The sequence below is a fragment of the Hyalella azteca genome, unplaced genomic scaffold, assembly GCF_000764305.2.
Source record: "Hyalella azteca isolate HAZT.00-mixed unplaced genomic scaffold, Hazt_2.0.2 contig3573, whole genome shotgun sequence".
Taxonomy (NCBI): domain Eukaryota; kingdom Metazoa; phylum Arthropoda; class Malacostraca; order Amphipoda; family Hyalellidae; genus Hyalella; species Hyalella azteca.
The window spans coordinates 434,685-456,943 of record NW_025933818.1 but is presented as its reverse complement, the minus strand read 5'-3'; the positions used below and the strand labels follow the sequence as shown (position 1 = coordinate 456,943).

Below are 22,259 nucleotides of genomic sequence, written 5' to 3'. Positions count from 1 at the left end.
AACCTTGTGCACACACATCATCCATAACCTACATCCATAACCTACTGAAGAAACAAGCGCAGAAGAGGCGCCCTGGGATCGTTTCCACGGAGAAGCACGCCGAGGAGAAAGGATCACGCTGTGCCGTAAAAGCTTCAACTTCACAAGAGCCAAACTTTCTGCCGCTATCAAAGAAACAAACTTCGTGCGACTCTTCGAAGTCTCCTAGAAATTGACAGTGGCCCAATTTCGTCTGCGCTTGAAGGTGAAAATTGGCACCTGTCACTCATGAGAATTCTGGACATTTGGAGGAAATGATGGAATGGGAAATTTAGGCCAAGAGACAAATTCTGAAATAACGCAAGTTAATTTTTTTAGCGCTTCAAAATGACAAAACTGATGGCAAAAACGATTTTAATTAGTGTGTCTATTGTTGTTAGTGCCGTTTTGTCGTCAGTCGTTTCTCATCAGTTCATTGAGATAAAATTTAGTAAATATATAGATACTTCACTGAAAACCGGATTATGAGGAAAATATGCTACAAAAAATACTTCTTAATTAACGGAGCAAACGTAAGTGAAGCACATGCAAGGCATTCATATCCATTATTTTCCTGTACATAACGTGCGTAACGAATGCTCGCGGGTGAGCAGAGTGCAATTTAGTGCAGGAATAACTCCGAGAATAAAACATGGCGTGCATAACTTTACTTGCATTCGTTCAGTAAGGTTTACTGCAGAAACAAGTGAAGCAATTTTTGCGGGCTCTAAAGTAGCGCTGCCAGCATGCAAATGCTAGGGCTGCCGTCGTACGCAGAATCGTAAGAATTTTTCCATTTTAATTAAACGATACAACGATAGGCCTACCCTAGGCTGACCAGAGTGCTACCGGTAGTTATTTAGGCTTTATGCAGAGCAACAAAACTTCGGTGTCCGATCTGGTTTCTTTGTCACTGCCATGTTGACCACCAAAATAATTCTTACTATTTATCAAAATGACATGCGCAGTATTTATTTAATAAAAAAAAAACAATAAATTCTGTATTTTTTCAACCCAACGTGTGAATATGCGTCTTTATATTGAGTTGTGCTATTTTCTTTCGTTTTCGGTAACATGTACATATAAATCTCACGTAGTTATACAGCTATTGAAAGGCTTCTAAAGCATATAGTTGCTTTTAATATCTTCGACATGAGCGTTATAATACCAGTAAATACTCAATCGTAAGAAATGTAGATATTATTTTTCCATCGCACACATACAAGTTCTCAATGTCGGGACTCGGGTGCGTGCCACACTCCTACCGACGATTCCCAAGCGTACCCAAAATAAATCAGTTGGTAATGGAAATAGTTTTTCTATCAAGTAATTAGAAAACGTTTGAGCAGAGACTGCTTATTTTAAGCGACGCTCGAAAGAGTTGGATGCATCTGCAAGGTTTTGGTCACAACGGTTATGAAGATAGTTCTATAGAGATTTATAATTTAATTTTGTTTCAAAAGTATGGGATCACTTGAAAAGATTATTCAGCATTACATAAGTTTTCTAGCGAATTTCACTTCCATTATTGCATTTTTATCATACGTGCACTGACTGCACTCCAAAATCAAAATTTATTTGCGGATGCTTAAAGTCAGTAGTCAGTACTCAGTGTGTGATTATAAAATAATGACTTCCCATAGTAATAAATAATACCGCATGAATATAAATGTTCATAAATGATCAAGCATATAAATTAGGCAATTCATAAGAGAAAAATTGAGAAATAACTAAAGAATGCTTAAGAGAGATTGGAGGTGACGTAGATTTCCAACGTCGTTCAACTCAATTTGGAAATGTAAGCATCCGATTACAATAATTGATCCAAAAAATAATTATTGAGAATGTCTTCAAAGTCAATTGTAGTTTGCACTAATTTATTGTAAATAATTGATTTCCCTTTCTAAACTATTGTAAATAATAGGTTTTCTTTTCTGTTCTGAAATTGATTTATGGCCTTCCTTAATGGTTTTCGCACCTATAGCGATAGACTGAAAATACTGACAGCCATTTTACTTATTTTCGTTATGCTGACATCAGACCATCTCTGTAATAGTCAGTTTTTTTATCGGTTCCCAATATAATGAGATACGCTGACATCAACGCCGTGCTGACATCAGACCATCTCTGTAAATATCAGGTCAGGCCATCAGCTCTGAGTATAACTGGATGCGCTCAGAGCGTGGAAAATGAGAGAGATACTATCATACTAGGAATAGAAGCCGGATTGTTTGTGGAGAGGAATCGTGTGAGGTGTTATTGCATTATTTATATAAAAAATGATGCCGTGCTGAAAGTTGTGTCCCAAAAATTTTAGTAGCAACGAACATGTGAACCTGCCGCTTAAAAATCCGACCGGAAGTCAATTCCCCAATTTTACCATAACGACATTTTTTTCATGCGATTGATCAATAATGCAAACGAATTACGAAAAAAAATTGTTCTAAATAATGCTCATTGAATTTTTTATTTTTATGCCAGACCATTAAAAGATTAACTTAGATAGTATATTCTCCTAGCACCTTACAGACCAGGCAATAAATCAAGCAGCTATCTCAATCAATCGTCATTTATTGAAAAATCGGGTTCCAAAGGTCGGATCCCTTGTGAATCAAGTCACGAAAAGTAATAGAATCGGCAACAGGCCATGGGCCTATTTCTTCAGTGCCGACGCTTCTATTCTATTCTATTCTCATGCCCGACCATAAAAAGATTTACTTAGAGAGTTCAATCTCCTGTTAAGCACGTGTTTGAAGACACTAAAGCATTAAATAATTTCCCGTTCTAATTTTCTTGAGATTTTTCTCGAGCCTAATCGTCTCCTCATTTCCCAGATAATGAATTAATGTGATTGACTTCTTGAGATTCATTAAACAAATTCTGAAAATATTTCAAAGTTTATCCAACTTGCATCGCCGCTAGAACATTGCGTTCCATAATGTTGAGTATTTTGTTGCCTGATCTATAAATACAGTGAGTAACAATATTCTCAAGCCTCACCATAAACTATGAATTATAACTATCAATAGTGAACAAAAAATAATTAATTGGTTGAGGATTTTCCGAGAGGAATTACACGAGGCTCCAGCCATGAGGAGACGTGGCTGGTGCTCCGCTAGCTGTTTCCTACTCATCGTGTCTGGCATGGCTTTCACTCGCTTCACGCGCCGCGTGTCCCACGTAAGCGAAACGTTTTCGTACTCTATCCAAGTATGATGTTAGTTAGTGCTTAAAAGTAAAATAAAACCACAATTATACGGAGAAAAATTAAATGAAGGCCAATGTGGATTCACTATTTTAAAATGTTTTTTTTTTATTTTTGGAATAAATAGTTTTTATTTCGACCACAATACACTACCTCTGGCGTCAACCGCTTGAGTAGAAGAAGTTTCTTTTGCTAATGTTCGAGTCAGTATTATTGTTTTTGCAGTCCAATACTGAACCTTTAAATTTTTCACTTTTATTGCATGTTGCCAAATATCCCTAATTTCAAACACATGATCAGAAAACATTACATTTTTCGCGATTTTAATAAATTTTTTAGTGTATTATTTCATTTTATTTTATTCATCTATTTATTTATTTTTCTTATTATATTCTTTTATTTGTTCATTCATTTATTTTTTTCACCTCATAAGGCTCCCGACACCTACACCCCTAACGAGTTGGGCGTGTGCACGGGCCGACGTTGGCCCGCGGACGTCCCCCCGCTGTACGTGATCACTCCGACGTACCGCCGAGCTGAGCAGATCCCTGAGCTCACCAGACTCGCCCAGACCCTCCTGCTGGTGGACAGCTTGGTCTGGATCGTCGTCGACGATGCCGACGAGCCCACGCCTGCAGTCGTCAATTACCTGCAGGAGCGACGTATATGTCACGTCTACTTAATAGGTAATCAATTATGTCTTCATTTAAGTAAAATACCTAATATTAATTATAAATTTAAATAAAATAAAACTGCACGCCTGCAGTCGTGAAGTTTTTCCAAGAACGACACATATGTCACGTGTATCATCAAGGTTCTTTGTCATCCCGTGAAGACATTGTGATTGAGTTTTGGATTGGAGTACTCTGGTCTATATGTGTGCTGCGTGATTTAGAATAATGTTCTAATATTGGCGTTAATTTTTTCGTTACTTGGACTTAATGTTGAATGGTCCATTTGTCTGACTGGCAACTGTGAAGAAAATATAACATAAAAACTAACGCATAATAAAACAATTACATCCAACTCACCATGAGACATCTGAATAACAAATATCTGCGATTTTTATGGAGTCCATTTCCATGTATTTCCCGAGTAATTACTCGGGAAATTAAAATTTCCAGATCAAATTACTCTACAGCCCAAGTTGACACAAAAATATCATTTGTAATGTACAGTTGAAGATGATTTAAGTAAAATATAATTCATTTTGGCTTCGCATTTATCCCAACCAGCTCGCATGCCGGCTAAGTATCGGAACCGGAACAGCTTGCACAAACCGCGTGGTGTGGCCAACAGACGCAAGGGCTTGAGGTGGATAAAACGACACGCAAAAAGCGGCGGCTCTTTGTACTTCGCGGATGACGACAACACCTACGACTCGAGAATTTTTGAGGAAGTTAGTAATCAACGACTCCAAGTATTGAAATATAGTTCATGAAAAGGTATAAGCCATTACGTTCATTGGTTATAATGTAAATGTCGCTAATTCTGTTTCATAAATGTCGCGTTCATTTCATCTCTTCATTATATCAATAAAAAGCAGCAAAAAGCATTCTAGTTAGATCCCAGGTTTTTTTCTCATTAGTTCTAATTAAAAATCTTGCAGTGCCTTTCTCTTCTTACGAGATTAATAATGAACATGATTTATTTTCGAAGATACGACGAACGAAAAAAGTTTCCATGTTCCCGGTCGGTCTGGTTACGAGCCTCGGCGTGAGTTCCCCAATAGTTCGTCATGGGAGAGTCACTGGCTTCTATGATGGGTGGATTGCCAACAGGAAGTTTGCAGTTGACATGGCTGGATTTGCCGTCAACGTGAATTTTTTCTTGTCGAAACCCAAGGCTGATATGCCGTTTATGGTCGGCAGAGAAGAGACAAAGTTTCTAGAATCCATGGATGTAACCCTCGATGACATCGAGCTTCTCGCCGTCAACGCTACAAAGGTAAGAAAAATTTTATACCTCTGGTAATCGGTCGGTATTTCCGTCAGTATCAAAAAGATGGAAGTGGCTTGAGAGAGTATCCAATATTGTGATGATTCGTGTTCATTTATTCTAAATTTAAAATTTACTTTTGAAACATACATCATCTAATAATGTCATCAGCTGTAAAAAATGATGAAATAATCATGATGTAACTGTTTGATAAAAATGTCAAGGTTATATGACATCTAGTAGAAAAAAAAACACAAAAGAATCTGTATTTACGCGAATGATGAAGGCATGCAGAAAGGCACCTCTCAGAAAAATATATTTCGAGAGAATCACTAGAGATAGAATATTTTATAGATGAATGCTGTCAGCATGTTATTCAATGTTAACTTTCTTCATGTAACACGAATGGCTTCAGAAATTTGTATAAAATTTCATTCGAAACGCTGATTCAAAATGCTGACCTATTCATTATCTGTTATCTATCTCTGAAACGTTGATCTATTCATTATCTAGTTACTATATTAAAAACCGCTTATTTATTTTACGAACGCAATGCGACCTCGTCTCTCGGTCATAAGAAAGCCACTAGTGATAAGTAATATCCAAATTCTTACCTAGCAATCTCAAATTTTTAAGGCTATTTCTGCATTGGGGAAAGTAAAATTTTTATTTGAAGATAGAATACAATCATATAGTTCATCAATTTAGCCTTGGTTATTATATATTCCTTTTGGCAAATTCGAATGACAATTTTCTCTCATTGAGAGATCCATTCAATTAAATCCATCATAAAACTATTGAATTCGAAGAACCTTCTTCTTCATTTTATTTTAGAAGATGAGATCTTAGAATCATGCATGTTATCAAGTTGTACAGTTCAAAAACAAAAATGAAATCCCGCATATAATTTCAGTAAAGTCCAGAGCCCGGCCTTCGATGTAAAATTATCACTCACTCTAACTGCTGCAGCTGATGAAGGATTTATCCATCCATAACAACTTTAGTTCTTAATGGGTGTTTAGATCTGAATCTAAACTCGTGTTTATATTCCGTTTTTTAGATATACCATTAGGCTCAAATTAAGTTAGCCACGTTGAGGAAACATTTTATTCACATCAAGCAAGAATTTGGGCATCGATTTGAGTGACAAGATATGCATGTATCATCATCAGTTGATATATTTAACGTTGGGGATCCTCAAACTAGAATTTAGCAATTCGGGCTCACAATTTGATCTATATGTTTTTTTCATTCAAATGAGTTCGCAGAAATTGAAGTTACAACTAATTTCCACAGCACACAATGAACAAACCTGTCCAGCATCTTGAATTTTTCAATTGATAAGGTATTCAAAACTCAAACTCCATGTCCACCAATAAGATATAAACCAAAAACCTATAAAGTTAACTTATTTATAAAAAATTTTTGTTCAAATTAACGTGAACCTGCTGCATCATGTGAATAATCTTAAATCTAATATAATAATTATATTAGAATTTGTCCAAAAATTGTGCTCGATTACGATTTTTACGAACAGATTCTTGTGTGGCACACAAGAACGAAGAAAAACGGCAGGGCCAAACCAGGGGACAAGAAGCTCGACTACTCGAACAGCAACATCGATGCGTTAATAACGCAGATTTGGAGATAACATCTCATTCAGTTTGGTGGCATAAGCCAGGAGATAAATGCGTTTACAGTGTCGCCTGACAGCGTGAGGATTTTCTAGTCACCCCACAATTGAATAAAAATTCGTAGAATTAATCGACAAATGATTTCCTACAGAAAAAACTACAGAATCTGAAACAAAACGTAGTTAAATAATGTCTCGAATCAAAATCGACAAAAACCTTTCGGATTTCAGGCATAGACACTTCTTGATGGATAACGCACGAGGAACGATAGTTGGTTGCGTAATATTGGTAAATTGTATTTAAGTTGGATATAAATTGTATGGCATGCCAAGGTAATATGACAAATTGTACATGACACAAATTTCGTTGACAAATTGTACATAACATGTATACAAGGTAATAGAGAAAAAACTGAAAAATACTGGTTCTGGATAGTGGCCTTTACTGATGAGCTAACCTACAGTACCGTCGCTTTCACATCGACTGGGCCCAAACGAACTTTATACAATCCCACGGCACAAAGTTTTAGGTAAAAAACAGTTAATATCGTTGGAGAAACATTTAAAGAAACACCTCACCCTGATGTAGGACGGCACAGAAATGGGTGATAAATATCTCCACTGGGACCTGAAGCGATGATGTCAATAGTAGCTCAACTTGGCCTGATTTGGGCTTTATTTTAATCGATTAAGTTTCGCAGTTAATTTCAAAATTTTCATTTTCAACTCGTATTATTTAATAGGTGCCCCAGCATTTTGTATGAAAAAAAAATAAGATCTAGTACGCCAAATATATAGTTAATAAATTACTATTCGCAACTAGCATCGCCTATTCTTCACCTTGACTAAATAACATTTGCTGAATCATCATCGCAATTTGCTGATTCGTATTCATTTGCTGAAATTATCGTGCGTTAAACATTGGAGAAATGAGAACTTATCAGGCACATGCAGGGCCCTAAAAAGTTTTGTCGTCAAAAGCATCTCTTGCTCCTTTGGCGCCTTTGACCACAATGGTGTCTCAAGCTAATTCTATATTGAGCTACCGTTGCAGGCATTGGTATCAACAACTATGAAAAAACGACATTTCCGACGCATAAAAACAGACATGTATAATAAAATTTCACCGTTCTACTAGAGATTTTCCAGTGTATTTTTAAATTTTCATAAAATCTCAAAAAGATCTCAATTTTCGAGCACTCCGGGATTCAACTCAGATCGCGGAACATGTTCCCTGTATATTTTGCTGGCTCGAATAAGCCAGAAAAACATTTTGTTCAAAGTAATTGAACTGATCGCCGGCTTTTGTTGCCTGACGACATTGTTTGTTTCAGAAATATTTGAAAGCAGCCGTGCATTTATCAATCGCACTATAACACGCAAACTATATAGAAAATAGTGAAGAAAATTCGTGCAAACATCCGAATTACTGTTGGGGCCTTGTAACTTCCCACTAGATTCAATCCTATCCCCTAATATATTTTATCTTGCTTCTATATTATAAACTTATATTCTACTTTTTCAAGGCCTCAAATTACCTAAGATTTCTATCTTCCCGTTCATCTTCCAAGCCCGCGACCTGATTCCTCGAAATATGCTCCTCAATCGTGTCCCCCTGCAATAGCCATTAGAAACAATGTGAAAATAAGCTTATATACTCCATGTAATACTCAGGCAAGTGCCAATATGATCATGAACTTTCTTGATCTTTCTATCTGTAATTGAAAACAACGAAGTGATTAAGGTTATTTAGAATAACCGGTTTTACTTGAATTTCTTATCCGTTTCGATGGTAGGCCTGATTTCGGGCTCAGATGAAGCAAATCAGTTGATCGGTCCATCTCTGCCACATTTAGCTTGACGGTCAAATGACTGCTGATTTCTGATGACAGCAAAGCATAGGACTTCTCACTGGAAGTTCTTCGCTGATCAAAATGCACCGAAATCGAGAACAATGGTCAGCTGTATAGGCCACAGTTCTATAAAGTAATATTTTTTAACATGTTGTACATCACTATTCTGCACTTTATGCCATAATTATTACTTTCCATTTAATCTTTGGTTTTGGACGAATTACATGTATGTGCGTTGTTGCGAATGTTTGTCGGGAAGTAACAGCAACAACAAACATCATAACATCATTGTCCTATTTTTTAGAAAATTTGAGCGTCGAGATAGGCTGAGATAGGCTGAGATAGGCCGACATAGGCTGAGATAGGATATTATGAACTTGCCTGGAAATTTATTATGATCACTTAAAGTATGCTGAAGCATTTACATGAATTGAATAATTACCGAGTAATCCATTTGTTGAAGATTGTTTCAAATTTAAGGAGTAAAACAATAATCTAAATCAGCAGAGAGATAATCCGAAATATTCCCTCACCTTTACATCTTATCGCCCACAATGAATAACTTGATACATAAAAGGCATGCGGTATCTCATAGAATACATTTACCCGGCCGTAGACGATTTTATAGGCAATGATGGGGTAGAAGCTCTCGGTTTCCCACGCGAGGGCGTAAGAGTTTGCTAAGCCGCCAAATGGGCTGCCCGTTAGACGCGGCTGAAGAGGGAGCCCTGATATGGGGCATCGGGACACAGATTCATATTCAACTTAAATTTGGTTAATTTATATCATTTGATCTATGCTAGATAATCAGATATCAGATCAGCATCTCCCGAGCCTTTGTTACAAACAGATTACTTAATTCTAGTAACAAATTGTGTTGAATAATTTTATATGTTTGATATACTCGTGAACCTAATCAATAGTGGACCTGAATCACTAATCCTAAGAATAATCACTCCAATGACCTGAGCTACAAGCACGTCCTCAGCTATAATCTAAAATCATTCAATTATAATTATTCAATCAGTGTCCCTATATCTAGTCGGTTCAATTTGTAAACGGCTGCAAATATTCTTAAAATATGCCCACATAATCTCTGCTTAAAAAAAATGACACATTTAAAAGTCAAACAACTTGGGTTGGTGAGCAATCTACAGTTTATCTAATCAAATGAAGTTTATCTGATTACATCAGATCGGCAAAATTATTTGCAGATTTTAAGTCATCACAGCCAAAATCGCAAAAAATAAACCCATCTGCATTTTTTTACCGTGAATCAGTACAACACCCGGATAGACTTGCCTCTTTTAGTTGTAAAATAGACCATGTTAGATTCTGTTGACCAGCCGTATTCATTCTTGACTTTGACTACGGCCATGTAATTAGTAGAAAAGTTGAGGTCGTTGAGAATGTGCGACATGACGTGATGCGCGTTCCATGACTCAGTCTTCTCGCCCGCCTCTTCAAGAATTTCGTGCTCTTCCTCGAGCACTGAATCGTTCACCTGATCAAGTGACGAATTTATCTCGTCCGCCTCTTCAAGAATTTCGTGCTCATCCTCGATCACTGAATCGTTCACCTGATCAATTAATGAACTTATCAAAATAAGAAAATCAATTGAAGCTCGTTATTTTTTATTTTGTTTTTGATTCAGAGGTGGGCATATTATAACCATTACAGATGGACCAAGCCTCCTCCCGGTTCTTCAGAAAAACCCGGACATCAAGAGAAAGCGTGATCCATTTACTGACATCATGCATGTGAGGATTCTGAGATTATAATAATGATGGAGAGTGAATTCTGAAATAAATAATTAATCTCGAAATCTTTCGGTAATGATAAGTTTTTAACTTTTTGAAAATGGTTCTAAAACAAGTTTCTGGGCATAAAATTTAGATGACAATATTATGTGCCTTGCCCTATTATTACAAACAATCAATAGCTCGTATCGAAAATGTACAATGTGGTGTATCATGAAACACATGTACCCGGCCGTAGACGATTTTATAGGCAATGATGGGGTAGAAGCTCTCGGTTTCCCAGGCGAAGGTGTAAGAGTTTGCTTCCCCGCCAAATGGGCTGACCGTTAGACGCGGCTGAAGAGGGAGCCCTGAGGGGATATCAGGACCCCGTTGCATATTAAGCAAAGATTTAATCATTTAAAAATATATAATTTATTGTAACTATGTACACCAAAGCATCTTCCGAGTCGCTGCTTGAAGGCTCGGACATTAAATAATCGGAGAAAAGAAAAATGTGTTGCGTGGATAAATTAGGTTTCAGGTGGGGCTTCGGTTTGACCAGGTAGCTGTTCACTAAAAAACACCCTTACCTGTCATATGCACGACTGTGGTCTTCTGTCTTAAGCTGTTCACCGCAACACGCCATTACCTGTCATTTGTACGACCACGCTCTTCTGCCCGTGGCTGTTCTGTGCAGTGCAGACGTAGTTGCCAAAGTCTTGCTCCGTCACGGGGCGGATGATGAGCGAGTGGCGGTAGACATCGTTTGCGACGGTCGAGTGTGTCGCGTGGTCCACTGACTGGCCTTTCATTGTCCACGAAACTCGGGGGCTCGGGAGGCCGCGCGCTAGACACACCAACTCCAGCTGGTCCCCGGCACCAGTGCGCACCACCGACTGTATATTTGTGATGGAATATTGGCCAGTTAGGGAACGGCCTTGAAGCAATAAAATATGGATTCAAAACCCTAATAAAGTGTTACGTCGTACGAAGAGCTCTGATGGAAAGCGAAAAAGAGAAACACTGCTGGATGCGGCGTTTAGGTGGTCATGATCATTGTCATATACAATTATTAGATCGTGCTTGTTTGTTCAACTCGACGCCTTTTGTCAAAAATAAATCTAGTTTGGGCTTGATATTTTAACCATTAGATAGTGTTGTCAAGTGATGCATGTTAAATTTTATTGAGTAATACGCACTTTTTCTATAACAATCTCTGGTGGATATTCGATGACCACTACCATCGTCGTAGAGGCAGGTGCTCCAATGCTGTTCTCCGCCGTGCAAACGTACTTGCCTTCCATCAGGCGGTCCACTTTTTCGAGAATGAGAAATCCGGCCTGAGTATACAATTAAAATTTTTATTAACATTTTGTATGAAAGTGCGAACGTTAATTCACTGGTATTTCTTAGCATGTTCTTCAAACGTTATTTGCTCACAATCTATTTTCATCCATTTTTCAAATATTCTTCACACATTCACCTCAAAATTTTAAATTTCAAACATTTTTTTTAATTCCACCTGCATTCTTCAGTGAGAAATTTTCTTTCGTCATAATGATAATTCCACAACTGCTCGAGTTTGCATCACGAAAATAATCTTCCCCTGCGATGCTTTTGTCGGCATGGTGGAATTCTTACATATAGGTAGTTCTCATAGGTACTTGTGAGCGGAGTCTTGTCATCTCCCATCTGTGATTGGTTGAGATGTCATTCTTTCTACACTATGATTGGTTGATAGGATCATGATATCATCCTCTCAAGACTGTGATTGGCTGATAGGATCATGATCTCATGGTATCCAGGTTGTGACTGGTTATGGGATCATGATGCCATGTTATCCAGACTGTGATTGTCGAAGCAATGGCCATTCCGTTGGTCATTTAAAACCCCCTAGAATTCCGACAAATTGTCGGCAGAAGCTCAAAATTTTGATCGAAAAAAGGTTAGGCAACATCGCTCACCTGGTCCACCGCAGCCCCTGCGGGAAGAGCGCCTCCTTCGAAGGTCCAATGAATTTCAGGTCGCGGGTTTCCATCCGCGTCGCAAAAAAGTTCCAATCGCTGTCCTAGGACCACGTGTTGTACCGAAGGGCTAGAGAAGTTCACCGAGGGAGGGTACAGCACGTCCAGATGATGTTGTAGTACCAATTCTGTTACACAATTTCAAATAAAAAATGCAGCTTGCACTGCACCTTGGAAAAAATTTAGAGTTTTTCTGATACTTAAGTGCTGAAGGTAAAATTTGGTATTTTACCACGTTTTTCTTAGCTCGCTTTCGTGTCTGTGATGATCAAATCTTGCAATCGATATTTCACCAACTTTCCCATTAGCTAGCGCTCTGAAACTTTTAGGGAAGCTCAGCTTATTTTTGCATGATTTAATGAGTCATCTCATACAATCAGCTAAATGTCAATAATTACTTTTTTGACGAAAAATGAAGGCATCTGCAATCAAACTTGTCTAGATTTGTTCTTCATTTACATTCTATGTTACTCCTAAGTATTATACAAAATTTTCAAGCACATATACCGTGAGTGAACACGGGAGAGATGAACGATTTTCGTTATATAGAAGCAAAACGAAATTACATACCCTGAATCTCAATGCTTCTCCAACACTATCATTAGCATTAACAATTGTACCCTTTGCAATGGTGATCTACAAATGTCCTTCATTCACCTCTCTAAGACGTTCGGAATGTCAGTAACTTTTTTTTTAATAGGAGTTCAAAATAATGAATTATCTTACGCTGATTGCGAACGACACAGGGGATTATGATGGACTGGCCGATCTCGACTGTGAAGTTCTGGGAGCGGGAGATGAATAAGGCAGGTTCTTCTTCCACGCAATCGTTATACAATGACCAAGGAGAATTTCTTTGTTCTCCCTTCTCTGCACATTGAATGGAACTGTGCCCTAATCCTGTGGGAAAAAAACTCAATTCAATCAAGAACTGAAAATGAAGGACAAGTGTTTCTGCTGCATTATTTCAGAGCAACTTATTATATATAATTAGCTAATGATTACATTAGAGGCTGATGATACATTGGACCGCTGTGGCGTAAGGAGCTTTCAAAATTTTAGGCAACCCCAAAACACCACTCCTCAGCATCGCAGAAGATTACTGCAGTGGCTAACTTAATTAATGCAGTGGCTAACTTAAAAAATACATAATAAATGTCATACAGTGCATGAATACAAAATTTTTTCAGATTTTGAAGAAAAGTTTAGAAAATAATGTACATCACCAAAATATGCAAGGCTTACATATTTTTATCCAGAGACAGAGAGGAATTCTGTAACATAGGAGTACGCTAGAGGAACTTACTTTTTTGCGAAGTGGTGAATATAAGCTAAACTATTATATACGTATACTGAACTGTTGGGTTGAAAAGCTAATGTCGGAGATGATAAAAAAATTCTTCTTGATGTCACAAAGAGTCTAAATTCTAACCAAGAAAATATACATATATAAGAACTACAGGAAGAAGAGCTTAAGAAATCAACTGCCGTTCGTGACAAATTTCTTTCATGGCAAAAATAGTGGGATTCTCAATTTTTTGGTTTTAGTACAACGGTGGAAAGTGAGCTCAATTATTCAAAAACGCTCAAATTTTAAAATCACTTGCAGAGAAAAATTGTGAATTTTACACACAGAACATGTTAAAAAAAGTGACAACTAAAATTAATTCCTTTACATTATCACATTTCACTGAAATAAAAAACCAAATCAATCTGTGAACCGTGTCAATCGGCTGGCTAACTCCTTCATCACGATCGCGTTTTTCGGCCTCTCGGTGAAGCGATCGAGCCTCTGTGAAGCAGCCTCTCATCTGATCATCTAATATTAATTGGTGCACGATTGGTGATGGAATGGTCCATCGCTGCACAATGCGTAGCTCTTCACGATAATTTTGTTGTCTGTAACTGCATAAAAGCCTGCAAGCGCTTCGCAAGCTCAGGTGTTAACAATACGTCAACTAGGGTCAGATAAACATGATTTAAGCGAATGTCATTTCTAAAATAAATTTTTGAGCTGGAGTCTCTGCTTTGAATTATTTTTCTCTCAAAAACTGGGAAAATTTTCATTCAGATACTCATTTTTTGATGTTTTTCAATTAATAACTTCGCATTGCGTATCAAATGTAGGCAAAAATCACATGCAACGTGTAACAGTTACTGATCAGGCTGGATCTGCCATGCAAATAAATGAGCAATTACGATTATGCATGGGGCAGCCAGCTATGCTGTCAATTTCGTCTATCTTTACTCCAGTTCAGCCCTATGTAGAATGGCCTTTACTTATAGTTCAACTGGAGTGGTCAAAAAACTCAAATCTTATTATTATCTCAGGAGCTTCAACGTCTGAAATTTTACATTGATATTTCGATGTCAAGATGATGTCTCGCCGCGTTTGATATTTCGACAACAGCTAACGAAAATTTTCTTTACGCATGATGATGTATAAGAATGATCCGTCCAAATACATTAATTAGTTATTTGTTTACCCGTTGAAATTAATTTATTCGTTTGAAAAGTTTAAAAGCTTCACTTTTAAAAATTCGCGTATATATACAGTGAAGGCTGGGACTCGGCGAAGCCACCTTTTCATTTGACGAGTATGTTGTCGACTACTTCTCCTAGACATAATTTACTGTAATCTATTGGGAATTGAATGCAGCGATAAACCGATCAGGCACAATTGTCTGTGCTGCTGTCAGGTTCAACAACAATTAATCGCGTTGTGATCATTTTAACAAAAGCGAATGCTAATAAAATCTACGTACTTGATCATTAAGTCCTAGAAATTTATTTTTCAAACGCATTCAGAGAATGGAAATCACTGAAGAGCTGTTGTGTGCAATGCTGAATTCACCAATTTGACGGCTTTGTAAGTTAAGCGCAAAGTTTGACGGCCCTATTTCTGTGCTTAGAGCTGAGTAATAAGTACCGTTAGATCTCCGGGGATGCATCCAGCCGAGAAAAATAATTGGGATGCTGAGAAAAATTGTATCTAATTGATCCACTTACCACAGAACCTCAAACCAAATTGTGAGCCGATATCGGTCGAGGATTGTCATATCGAGCAACTCTTATGCTTGTTACGTTTGGTATTTTTTCAGTTAATTTCCCCAAAATTTGCTTCTCTCCGCTGAGTTTCCCTCGGGTGTATAATTATTGGCAAACATTTCGTGTGAATATTATATAGCTATTTATTACCTATCTGAAATTTATTATTTATTGTTATTTATTTATTAAACTCGCTTATTTTTTTACGTTATAAATCTATCTGCATGCAGAAAAATATTTGACAACCATAATAGCAGTTGTACAAGTTAGGCTTTTCGGAACAAAATTTTTAAATTGAATTATTGCTCAATAAATCACTCTTGACGTTTTGACCCTTGAATGAAAGGGTTCAATTTATTATTATAATTCCCATAATATTTTCATATATTCGCGCCAATACTTTGCGCAAGTATTAAGAAGAAGCCTTCACTACTTATTTGAACAAGATTCACATAAAACACCGAGTAGAACATTCGAAAGTTTCACATTCAAGAAAGTTTTGATCTAAATTTTGGATAAGTTTAAACCAGTTTTTCTTTGCTGACTTTCCTGTTATTTTATATTTTGTACGAACGAGCTAGTAGTTGTAAAAAGCAAAACACCGAGGAGAATGAATCATCGCTCATAGTTATTATATCATCATAAGATACTCTGAGGGTTATTCGGTATACCGGGTGTCCAAAAAAACTATATTCAACTTTGAAAGGCTGTAACCCGAAAAGTAATAGAGTTAAAAAAATTTGGGAGGTCAGGATTTGCTCTCTATGTTTTTCTGCATCTCTCCACCAAAAATCAGACAGATCTATGTAGCCATAAGCGTTTGATAGAACTTTCAGTGACATGTGCTAAAATCGTGCTTGCGCAAAGTTTTAGTAAGATCATTTTGCATAATCATTACATTGTCTTGACATGTTTTCTTTTCGCTGTTTTATTTTTTGTATATTTGGTGAGACAAAAACATGGCAATCTTTGGTGAGATTCAATCATGACAATCTTTAGTGAGACACAATCATGGCAATCTTTGGTGATACACAATCATGGCAATCTTTGGTGAGACACAATCATGGCAATTTTTGGTGAGACACAATCATGGCAATCTTTGGTGAGAGACAATCATGGCAATCTTTGGTGAGACACAATCATGGCAATCTTTGGTGAGAGACAATCATGGCAATCTTTGGTGAGAGGCAATCATGACAATCTTTGGTGAGAGACAATCATGACAATCTTTAGTGAGACACAATCATGACAATCTTTGGTGAGACAAAAACATGGCAATCTTTGGTGAGAGACAATCATGACAATCTTTAGTGAGACACAGTCATGGCAATCTCATGGCACCTGCATGCGACTTAAACTGTGTAGGTGAAATAGCACATAAAAAATCTCTGACCTACATTTTTGGGCGAAAGCTTTAGCATTATTACAAAAAGGGAAAATTTGAAGGCAAAATACATCTAGCGACAGAAGATATTTTCCATATTTTCACGGATTTATGAAAAAATAAAAATTTTTAATGCACAAATTTTATTGCTCATTGAATGAATTTGTTAATTAATCCACCCTCTGTGTATTCACAAAAAGAATAACATGACGGTTCAACTCATTTTTAGGTCGTATTTGGATTTTTCCACTTCACTCCAAGTTGCATCCTTCGGAAGTTCCAACTAAACATTCTACTGCACAAACTGAAGAAAAAATCAGGCAACCTAAATATTGAAAAAAATCCTTTTTGCATAACAATAATATCCAAAATAAATTATTCATTTATGATATTAATGGAGTTGAAGAACAACTATCAAACTTCAGAAGTACTGCAATTAATGCATTTCACTCACCTGTTGAAAGAACTAGCAGGAGCAAGAGGTGACTACGACTGAGAAGCATACTTGAAAATAGACGAACGGAGGCTCACGGGACGAGAGAATTCAGTTCAGTCATCATAGCAATCATTTGACATAGAAACAACCTCGATTGCGTGTTAATATATGCAATAAATGTTCAACAATCACATGTAGTCAAATCGACGTTAAAAGCTGAACGGTACTCGGCGAGTCACGAGAACTCTCGACGTTGAATTCCAATTATTATCCATAATTTACCTATTCTGCGAAATTGAAAGAAGTGGTTGAGCTATTCTTTTTAACGTTTAATTGTGTTAATTAATCCAAATTTAAATGATACTTGAAAATCGTTCGATACCAATCCCCAAATTCGTAACCTTGAAATTCAATTTCATCAAAATTTCAGCGTTGTTTCTAGTTCGCTGCATCGACGTTGAATCTTGGCTAAAAAGAGCACACATACTGTACAATAAATAACGTTAAAAAACATTCTGATGGATCGAATACTGTAAAAAATTGTCAAGATTATTCTCAAGCAATTGCAGCTAGAAAAAACACAAACATTTGAAAATCCTTGAGCAAAAATCAGTGGCCTCTGACATGAAAATATTATATATGTTCGATGATTGATATAATTGCAGCTTTTCTCTCCTTTCAAAATTAAATTATTTTAAATCTAGCTTGGGTTGTGTTATCTAATTAATAATATGAAATATGGCACATCTACCATATTTGAAAACGGTAGTATCAGTGTCGCTCCAGTGTCCGGTGTCGCACACCTGTTTCTTATCACACGCCAGTGAATTGAAATATGCTCTATTTACACTTCAGACGTGATTTCTTCAATCACTTTATCCAATAAAACCTGATAACCCTTTCAATAGATTGAGGCCAAATGACTTTGAGAAACATTAATACTGTCTTATGAGCGTTTTTGGTAAGGTAGAAAAAATAGGAATGAATAACCAATTGTTACGTCGTTGACAGTTGTGACACGAGTGACAAAATTTCCAGTACACTCGCAATAATTTTCTCGGATATGGCTAGCTAGAAAACGATTTTATGGATAACTGAATCAACTTTCTATTGGGTGCAGAGACTTGACTTATTGTCGACAAAACAATTTCATCAAGTTATGTTTAAACCGAGGCTGGTAGTTCACCGGATAAGAGGGGAATCATTTAACGCAAAGTTGAAGTATTGTCCAGAGCTCGCATTAGTTCATCACGCTTCCATAATCGCTATAACTAGGTATTCATGCAACAATGAACTACCTAAATCCCCGCAGAAAGAACATGCATGAGTGTTAACCGACTAACTCTGGAGTATCTCGTGGTATGCGGCTTCGTCAAGCGGCTTATGAGATCAATCAGCGTATCGATATAAAAAAGTGAATAGATTTCTTAATTGAATCGAATGCTGATACTTCTATGGACAAAGAGCGTTTACCGTTTACTGATGCACAGATGCAGCGCATCTTGAACTCTGGGTCACTGAACACTTGCGTAAAATTGCCCAAAATTTTTAGTGTAAACTTAGCTGATGATAAACAATGGTAGTTCTGCAGAGCGCTGTGCAGTATGAAATAAAATGCGCGTATTGTAGTTTATACACAAGCGAAAAGATAAAGGATTAAAATCAACGGCATTTTCTTGAGTTATTATCTTTGGTCTTAGGATGATAGCTGAAATTTTCATAGAAAAAGAGTTTCATATTTAGACCCAACAAGCCGGACTGATAATTAAAATTAATAATAGTAATACTTTTGATAAATCACTTCTATCAATAATTTTTTTGATAAAAATGTATTAATGTAGTCTCGAATAAAAATCGCGGAAATTTATAAACGGCCACCTGTGAATGATTTCATTTTTCATCGCAAAATATAGGTAAAGAGTGTAAATTGGAGCACACAAATGCCTTATCAAATTAGTATATTTTTGTATTCTTTATTCATTAAAATTTTTTTATTCTGGCCAATCTTCAGTACAAAATAGTTAAAAAAAACTGCACTCTAAGTCCACACCTCGATTTACTCTCCGTTGTATATTTTTTGTTGCACGTTTTGATGTGACACGAGAAGCAGAGATAATCAAAAATAGCAAGAAAAATGGCCACCAGACGTGAAATAAAAAATAGTTCTTATTAAATTCACAATTGAAGACCCAAAAATTCTCCAGTTCGCTGAACTAATATCATTAGTTTACTGCAACTCCTCAGAGGACGTCCAGAAAATTCCAATCTTCAAAAAAATGCATTTTTCTATTATTGGAATTTGCAACTTGAATGATGAAAATGTCATCTTCTCTGAAATTGTTTATTCTAATAATGACGGTCTAAAGTTCAGTGGCACAAATTTCGAATCTTCACTGCGTTGATTTGATGCTCGGTCGTGCAACAATATGCCCGATCATTTACTGTCCTGCTGCACTGGAGCCGCTCGGCACACACGACGTCCCCCGCCGCTGCCTGCGGTCATCTGCGTGTGTAACTCTTAGCCTGTTGATTCCTTCACTAAACTTTTGTCACTGTTGGTCAATGTCCTATGAAGAATTATGATGCCCTGGACGTTTTTCCTTCGATCAATCGTTAAAAAAGCGATTGGCAGCAAACAATCGTGCAAGAGACGAATAAAAATACAATAAAAATAGACGTGGGCTGTCCCCAGACAAATCGCATGAAATAAACTTTAACATAAAATTTATTTTTATCACATTACTATTCCTAGTTAGAGCGCTTAAAAAATATATTTCGCAATCAACATATATGAATCTTGAATCCTGTTTCCTCAAAGTATTTCAAGTATATTTGTTCATTTGCTCAAATTAAAACATATAGGAATGAGAAAAATATATAATTGTGGGATTGGTGTATGGGATGAGATCGTTCACCTTGCAATTTTACGATTTACATCATTTATTTAGTAAGTTGAAAGGATTTTCATCATGGTTTTTCAGGTAAAATAAAACCAAAGCCTACCGATAGCCCCAACTGGATCATGATGAGTCTCTCATTTTGAATCTCAGGACTGCATCAAAAACTTGGGTAAAGCAGCCCACACATAATCTTTTCCATTGCACAAACTTCTTCAGCATGAAATAAATGCGCTTTAGGTAACATTACAACAATAATTCAACCTCATATGAAACTCCACTCCAGCTCAAGTCAAGTTTGTACATAATAATTAAACAGGCTATCGGTCTTTACGCATCATATTAAATTTTTAGCAATACATCCCTTAATTGTGAATATTATTGCTAATGCTCCACGTCAGTCTCATGTTTCGTTGCAATTGAAATAAGATTTAACCAACGATTTTAGTCAATGAAAAAATGTTTCAAAACGTAATTCAGTGAAGACTGCAGCCAGCATTAATTGACTGACATTTAAAATTGGAAATCAACTTTGCTGGAAGCTCCGATCTTTCTCTAACTTTAAGGTTCTTGCGTGAATAAAATATATTTGCTCCCATTAGCTTAACCTTGTTAATGTTGGTAATTGCTTAAAAATTAAGAGTTTAATTAGCATCGTTTTCGACAAACGACGTGGAAGACTGAAGATCTTTTTAATCGTGGAATACTGGAGTCCAAAAATTACTTTGAAATTGCATTTCAGTTCATTTCTGCGACTTTGATTGAGCACATTTTACGTCGAAGCATCACATCTTGAATGATCAAACTTGCTTCAATGTAATTTCCGCATGGACATAAGCAAAACATAGGTTAAAATTTTTTGCACTAATTATTAGACAGCTGAAGAAACTAAAATAAAAAAGAAGTTTTTATATAAAGTATTCTTTTTCAATCAAACCACTCTTATAATAAAAGGAAATCTCAAAAACCGACGGAAGTCAAAATCGTCCTGTGCATCACTGCAAGTTTTGGAGTGAAATAATGTAAATAGATCTTCCTGTAAATAATGATTATTATGGTCTCCTCAGATAAGTGTACATTGTAAATGAAGCAGAACATGAGTTCCGGGAGAAGCAGTGCGCTTCAAATTTCAAGGTTGACGTGAAAATTTTACTATTTGAATGAATTAATTTTGGGAAATTGGTTAATTATAATAACTCAATAAGAAAATCTGTTAAGGTGTGTTCGTAAAATTTAAAAAAATTGGCAGTTCCCCGCCTGTATTTTCAAATGATAGGTGTGAAAATTGCAAACTTGAAATATAGACATATTCCTTCATAATCCTACGCGAAACATTCAACATTTATTTGCAACGGAGGGTTGTTGGCCCGTCGTACTAATGATCAAATAAAGTGTAAAACCTGCTTTTCACGCTAAAAATCAACCTATAAATGAGCAACTTATATTTTTTATTGGTAATTCCTTATTTGTATTGCAATCATAGGGAGAAGTTTCCTTTAAAGCAAATTTTTGCTTTCAAGGTATAACTGTCCTAATCCCACAAATACCACAGATAGATTTGCAGTCCAAATACAACTAGCATTTTTGCTTGTGTTTCTAAAGATAATAGTTCGTGTATTCGCCGACACGGCGATGTGTTCACTTTTGAACGCAGCCTATCCTCTTGAACAGCGAACGGCCCTGTCGTCTAATAATTCAAGTTTGTTTCAACCATTCCCGTCAGTGAATGTCCGAGGGCAATCTGTTACGTGAACCATCCTACTCAAGGTCCAGCAATATTTCATGAAATTCAATCGTAATTTATTCGCCAAATTCAATCATACATCATCAGTATGAAAGAGTGGTTTCTTCTTGACAAACTAATAATTTTTTTTGTTGTGATTGGCAAATTCCAGGTGCAAGTTCATTTATAAACTCCACAGTCACGGAAGACAGATTACAGAATTATTTTGTGAGGAATATTATTTTGTTTAAGGTCCAGAAATAACGAACTTTATGTTAATTCTTCTGATAAAGTTATTATTTACTGTCGTTTGGTAGTGATTTGTTAGATTCTGATTTTTTTCCTTTCTTAACACAGG

The 22,259-nt window shown here is 36.5% G+C and overlaps 1 protein-coding gene across 1 annotated transcript; it reads left to right on the top strand.

Annotated features, from left to right (window-relative positions):
* The first annotated feature begins 2,857 nt into the window (after positions 1-2,857).
* On the top strand, positions 2,858-6,925 carry LOC108667426 (galactosylgalactosylxylosylprotein 3-beta-glucuronosyltransferase P). The gene is made up of 5 exons (XM_018154449.2): positions 2,858-3,198; positions 3,657-3,909; positions 4,459-4,622; positions 4,883-5,170; positions 6,699-6,925. The coding sequence occupies exons 1-5, from the start codon at positions 3,109-3,111 to the stop codon at positions 6,810-6,812; spliced, it is 909 nt and encodes a 302-aa protein (XP_018009938.1). The 5' UTR covers positions 2,858-3,108; the 3' UTR covers positions 6,813-6,925.
* The last annotated feature ends 15,334 nt before the right edge of the window (positions 6,926-22,259 follow it).

What these genes read in the sequence shown, in the direction of transcription:
- LOC108667426 (XM_018154449.2), top strand. Translation starts at nt 3,109, where the DNA reads ATGAGGAGACGTGGCTGGTGCTCCGCTAGCTGTTTCCTACTCATCGTG. An exon ending in ATGTCACGTCTACTTAATAG is followed by an intron (nt 3,910 to 4,458) that starts GTAATCAATTAT and finishes TATCCCAACCAG; the next exon opens with CTCGCATGCCGGCTAAGTAT. An exon ending in ACTCGAGAATTTTTGAGGAA is followed by an intron (nt 4,623 to 4,882) that starts GTTAGTAATCAA and finishes TTATTTTCGAAG; the next exon opens with ATACGACGAACGAAAAAAGT.